General features: G+C 42.5%; 1 protein-coding gene across 1 annotated transcript in view; it reads right to left on the reverse strand.

The window, feature by feature from the left end:
* Positions 1-2: 2 nt before the first annotated feature.
* Mapk6 (mitogen-activated protein kinase 6) overlaps positions 3-5,126 on the reverse strand; it is a gene marked incomplete at its 3' end in the record, with an annotated part of 9,525 nt that continues 4,401 nt past the window's right edge. Inside the window, exons 4-6 of the mRNA XM_031345708.1 lie at positions 3,869-4,033; positions 1,330-1,531; positions 3-330 (exon numbers count right to left, since the gene is read on the reverse strand). Coding sequence (XP_031201568.1) covers positions 3-330; positions 1,330-1,531; positions 3,869-4,033 — 695 coding nt within the window. The remainder of the gene's footprint in view (positions 331-1,329; positions 1,532-3,868; positions 4,034-5,126) is intronic.

Below are 5,126 nucleotides of genomic sequence, written 5' to 3' on the forward strand. Positions count from 1 at the left end.
TGGTTAACCTCGCTCTCCCTCCACACCAGGTTATCTAGGTATGATGATGACCTTGTTTTGTAGTTACAAGTGTGGCTACACTCCAGATCACAGTACTTGTTCTCGTGGTGATCTGGGTACTGCCAGCAAGGCTCAGCAGAGTAGCTGGTGTCGAAGGCGGGATCTTCCAGATACTTCTCTCGGTCTCCGTCCAAGTACTTTCGAGGATCAACTTGAACTTCTTCTTCATCAGTGACATCAGACAGAGCTCTGGGGTCAAGCTGAACCTCATCAATATCAAAGTTGTTATGAATAGGCCAGTCATGTTCTGAGAACTGACAGTCGTGGTACCTGCAACAAACACAGGCATTATCACTGTGTGATGACTTCACAGTGTGTTCTGTGGAGATACAGAGTGCTTTTCAATTGGCTAAGTTTTTAAGAGTCTCACTATGTATAGCCAGGCTGACCTCACACTTGTGTTTGTCCAGCCTCAGCCTTCCCAGTACCGGGTTAGAGGGGGACCCTGCCACACCCTGCTCCGAGTAAGTGCTTTTAAGGAAAAGTACTATGCAGAGAGAGAACTGTATCAAGGGACAGAAAATGGGGTGCACAAACACCAACAAGATAGGGTACTGCCCTGCAGTCAAGGTGGCAGACCTTTCCTGAGAGCTGGATCACAGGCAGAACTGAAATCTCATGTGTGATTCTCAATCCTGCCTACAATCAAATCCCCTGAAGACTTGGACCCTGGCAGACTGTTACAGGCAGCACCCCACTGCAAGCAGCACTGTAAAGCTCAGCCCCCTGAAATTCAGAGCACCAAAAGGAGGCTGCAGAGGGCATCAGTTTAGTAGATGTCACCCAGTCAATTCACAGTATGCAGAACACATAAGCCCTTTCACGGAACCTATCCTAAGCTTTTATAGTATCTGAAAAAGTTACTTTTATGTCATTTGGAAAACAAATTAAATTAGCACATGTACAAGGAATCAAAATGTCTACTCATTTAGATACCTAGATCCAGGGGATAAAGTGCTTATTACAAAGCCCTGGGTTTTATCCTCATGATGAAAAAGATTAGGTATATAATTAAAACAATTTTTAAAAACTTTGACTTTATAAAATCAGATTTCAAGATGACTGCTTAGAACAGCACCATTCTCATTTTTTCCTCACCAGCGCCTAGTGCTGAATTCCATCAAAGCTATATAATAGAGATGGCAACTTAACATAAACTCCAAAGGCCATCATTTATTAAAATGTTAAGATATCTATAAATTATATAACATATAGCACCCTGAAAATTTAATACATTTTGTTTTTCTAACTTGGGATGAATTTACGTACCTTTCCCAGTTATAAATGTGACTATGTGTTTCATCCATAAGCAAAATGTCGTCCACTTCATCTTCTATGTGGAAAGGATGGCTTGAAATCGGTTCATCTGTTGGGAAGGAGTAGATGCTCATGTAGGGATGGGAAAGTGCTTCCTCGGCTGTCAGCCGGTCCATGGGGCTGAAGGTCAGAATCTGTTCCAGGAAATCCAGTGCTAAGGGAAGGAGGAGAGGTTCATCTGAAGAAAGCTGAAAACTCCAGGCTCATGGATTGCAATGTGTCTAGATGGCCACGGTGGAGGGTACACACTTTTTTTCTTGCACCTTTTCCACACAGGGTTTCTCTATGCAGTGCGTAGCCCTGGCTGTCCAAAAACTCACTTTGTAGACCAGGCAGGTCTCAAATTCAGAGATCCAACTGCCCAGGTTGGTAGCACATCTTTAATTCCAGCACTCAGGAGAGAGAGGAAGTCAGATCTCCGAGTTCAAGGCCATCACCACCAGCCAAGTCTAGACAGTGTGTGTGAGACCAGGAGATCCACAAAGTGAGACCTCTCAAGCTAAGTGTCTCCCACTTCTTACCACAGCAAACAATTCATAAGAAAAAGTAGATTCCACTATTAAACAGTATGCTAATTTTTGCTACAGAAATAAAATTAAGATTTAAAAGAAATCTCATTATACCCCTTTCTTTATAACTGGACATAGTATTATGTTGAGCCATATGAAATTGCTCTTTTTATCTGTAAAAGGTGGCAGCAATTTCATAGGGCTCAACCTGGATACTTTTAAACATACACCTCCCTGTTTCTCACTTACCAGTGTTTCAGAGGTGCTCCTGAGTGGCTGGCTAAGTGTGTGTATTCTAGCAGATAGAGATGCTATGACAAGGCTGAGAACGAGAGAGCTAGCACAGAACTCAAGCTGTGAAAGACAGAGTCAAAGCCTGGCTAGAAGTCTGTAATAACCAGTGAAGGGGAAGCCTGCTGACATTAAACACAGATGTCCCCTCTTAGCGTTGTATTTATTCCTTCTGAGCACATCTGAGAAAATGGTGCCCATGTTCCTATACTTGCCGCTTCACACACAAACATCACTGAGCACACTGAACACCAGCAGCAGATGATAATGTGGACGCATGAATGAGATGAGGGTGCTCAGACTCTGCTTTCAGTGCCCGAGGACTGGGCCCAGAGCCTGGTGCACACTATGCAAGCTCTCTATCACTGAGCTCCACCCCAGCCCCAACCACGAACATCTTTGATTACATAATTCTGACACCTTGATGTCTCTATCAAAGTGCATGTACAAAAGTGTACATACTCAGTCTCAGTATGAGGCTAGGGGTTAACCAGAAGGCCTAAGCATGCTAGACAATAGGTCTTATCACTGAGCCAAACTCAGATCTAAGATTTTTTTCTTTTCTTACAAAAAAAAAAAGTTCCCTTATTACAGAAACCTACAGAAGTTAGCCCTATCACTCCGTGGTGCTGAAAATTGAACTACCTTTATAGGTGATGTTAGTTTCAGTTCTCACCAAGTTTCTAGGATACTCAAGACTACACAAACTCTCACATCTAGCAATGCATACTCTGGTACTACTGCACAAATTCTTACATGTTTGTTTATTTGGATTAATAAATACATGGTTGAACACTTGTGCTTGCATTCTGCTCTTCTGTCCTTGCCATGAAGAGCTCTGCCCTCCCCTGACTCAATTTTTTTCATATCTAAACTTAGGCCAGTGAGATGGCTCAGGAACAAAGGTGCTTACTGCCAAGCCAGACAACCTGAGTTTGATCCAATGGACTCTCATCAAAGAAGCTGACAATTTTTAAAGATACAAGTGGTTTTTATTTTAGAATATGGCTTAACTTCCCCAATCCCTTTTTAAATATGGGTGTTCTGTCTGCATCTACGTCTGTGTATGACATGCATGCCCGCTGCCCTGAGAGGTTAGAAGAAAAGGCCATCAGGCCTCTTGGAACTTAAGTTACAGACAACTGTAAGCCACCGTGTAGGTACTAGAATTAAACCTGGGTCCTCTGGGCTTGGACTATTATTAACCACTAAGCCATTTATACGGTACCATAAAATTATAATAAAATAAGTCATATTCCTAGGCAAACCTGATTGGTGTTTAACACTGACAGAACTCCATCCAGAGCTAGTCATTTGATATGCTTACCCACAGAAGGTAGAAAATGGGGATAGAATCAGGGGAAGGGGGCTGGAGAGATGGCTCAGCAATTCACTCTTCCAGAGGTCCTGAGTTCAATTCCCAGCAACCACGTGGTGGCTCACAACCATCTGTAATAGAATCTGATGCCCTCTTCTGGTGTGTCTGAAGACAGCTACAGTGTACTCATATAAATATAATAAAAACAGAATCAGGGAATAGGGAATATTTTCTAGTCTTCAGGAAAGTAAAGAAATGGAGGATAGCCTAAAGGCCAGGCCAAGAAGGCAGTGCTGGAGTCAAAGCCCTCCAGACTCTGGGAAAGAGCACACTTCCCCCACAGAGACATTACAGTCACTCCAAAGCCCAATACCTTCACGACTAATCCCCGGAAGCAGCTGAGTTAGCGGTTTGTGTGGCTCAGTCATGTCGTTTCTAATGTAAACTGGAATCACGCTGAGAAGCTCCTGCCGATCTTCCTCATGCACAACAGGGATAGACTCTAAGATCAGCTGCATCTGTTCAAGTTCATGTGCACCTGCGTAAAAGAACACACCAAACAGTATAAACAAACCATCCACAGCTGCCCAGCAGTGGATACATCCTCAAATTCTTTCCGACTCTTTCCTTGCTGCACCGAGGCTGGGGTGTCCTTGGTGGCCTGCTTTAAAGCATAAGATAAGGCTGAGAAAAGATCACAAGGTGGTTCACGTTTATGACCAACTTTTTTTTCTTAAATAAAGGTGTCTTACTATTCCATTTGTAAATAAAATCCTTATCACCAAAAGACTTGGGGATAACGAGATATCCACAAGCAAAATAATGAAATTTGACCCCTGCCCTCACTTTACACACACAATTCAACCCAAAACAAATCCTGATTTAAATGTAGATGGTGTACATCATTAATCCCAGCACTAGGAAGGCAGAGGTAGGTGGATCTCTGTGAGTTCAAGGCCAGCCTAGTCTACAGAGTTAGTTGTAAGACAGCCAAGGCTATACATAAAAACTCTGTTATGAAAAACAAAAAAACGAGGCCAGCCTGGTCTACAGGGTGAGTTCCAGGATAGCCAGGGCTACATAGAGAAACCCTGTCTCGAAAAAAACAAAAAAAGAAAAAAACAAAAAAGAAAAAAAACAAAAAAAAAAAACCAAAACAAGCTAAAACTATAAAATGCTTTAAAGAAAACATAGAAGAGAGCAGTGTCTCAGATACGTTAAACAGAAGATGTAAAAGCTGGCCCTCGTCAGAATTAAATGTTCTGTGCTTCAAAAGACAGTCATAAAAGGAAGCCATTGTGCACAGCATGGGAGAAAACAGAAACTGTATCTGATAAGAGGCTCCGTGTCCACAGTCTGTAAAGAATTCTCATAAGTGCACAGGACAACCCAATTAAAGGTAAACAAAGGATGTGGATATCTACGAAGATATTAAAAGGCCAATAAGAGACTGGGCATAGTAGCTCACACTAGCAGCCAAGAGGCTGAGGCAGGAGAACTCATGAGTTCACACCCTGTGAGTTCAAGGGTTAACCCGAGCTCAGGTGTAAGATCCTACACCAACAAACAAGAGGTCAGGAACCACACTGTGATGTTCATGATCAATAAAGACACACACAATTCTTTTTTTT

The sequence above is a fragment of the Mastomys coucha genome, unplaced genomic scaffold (assembly GCF_008632895.1).
Source record: "Mastomys coucha isolate ucsf_1 unplaced genomic scaffold, UCSF_Mcou_1 pScaffold23, whole genome shotgun sequence".
Classification (NCBI taxonomy): domain Eukaryota; kingdom Metazoa; phylum Chordata; class Mammalia; order Rodentia; family Muridae; genus Mastomys; species Mastomys coucha.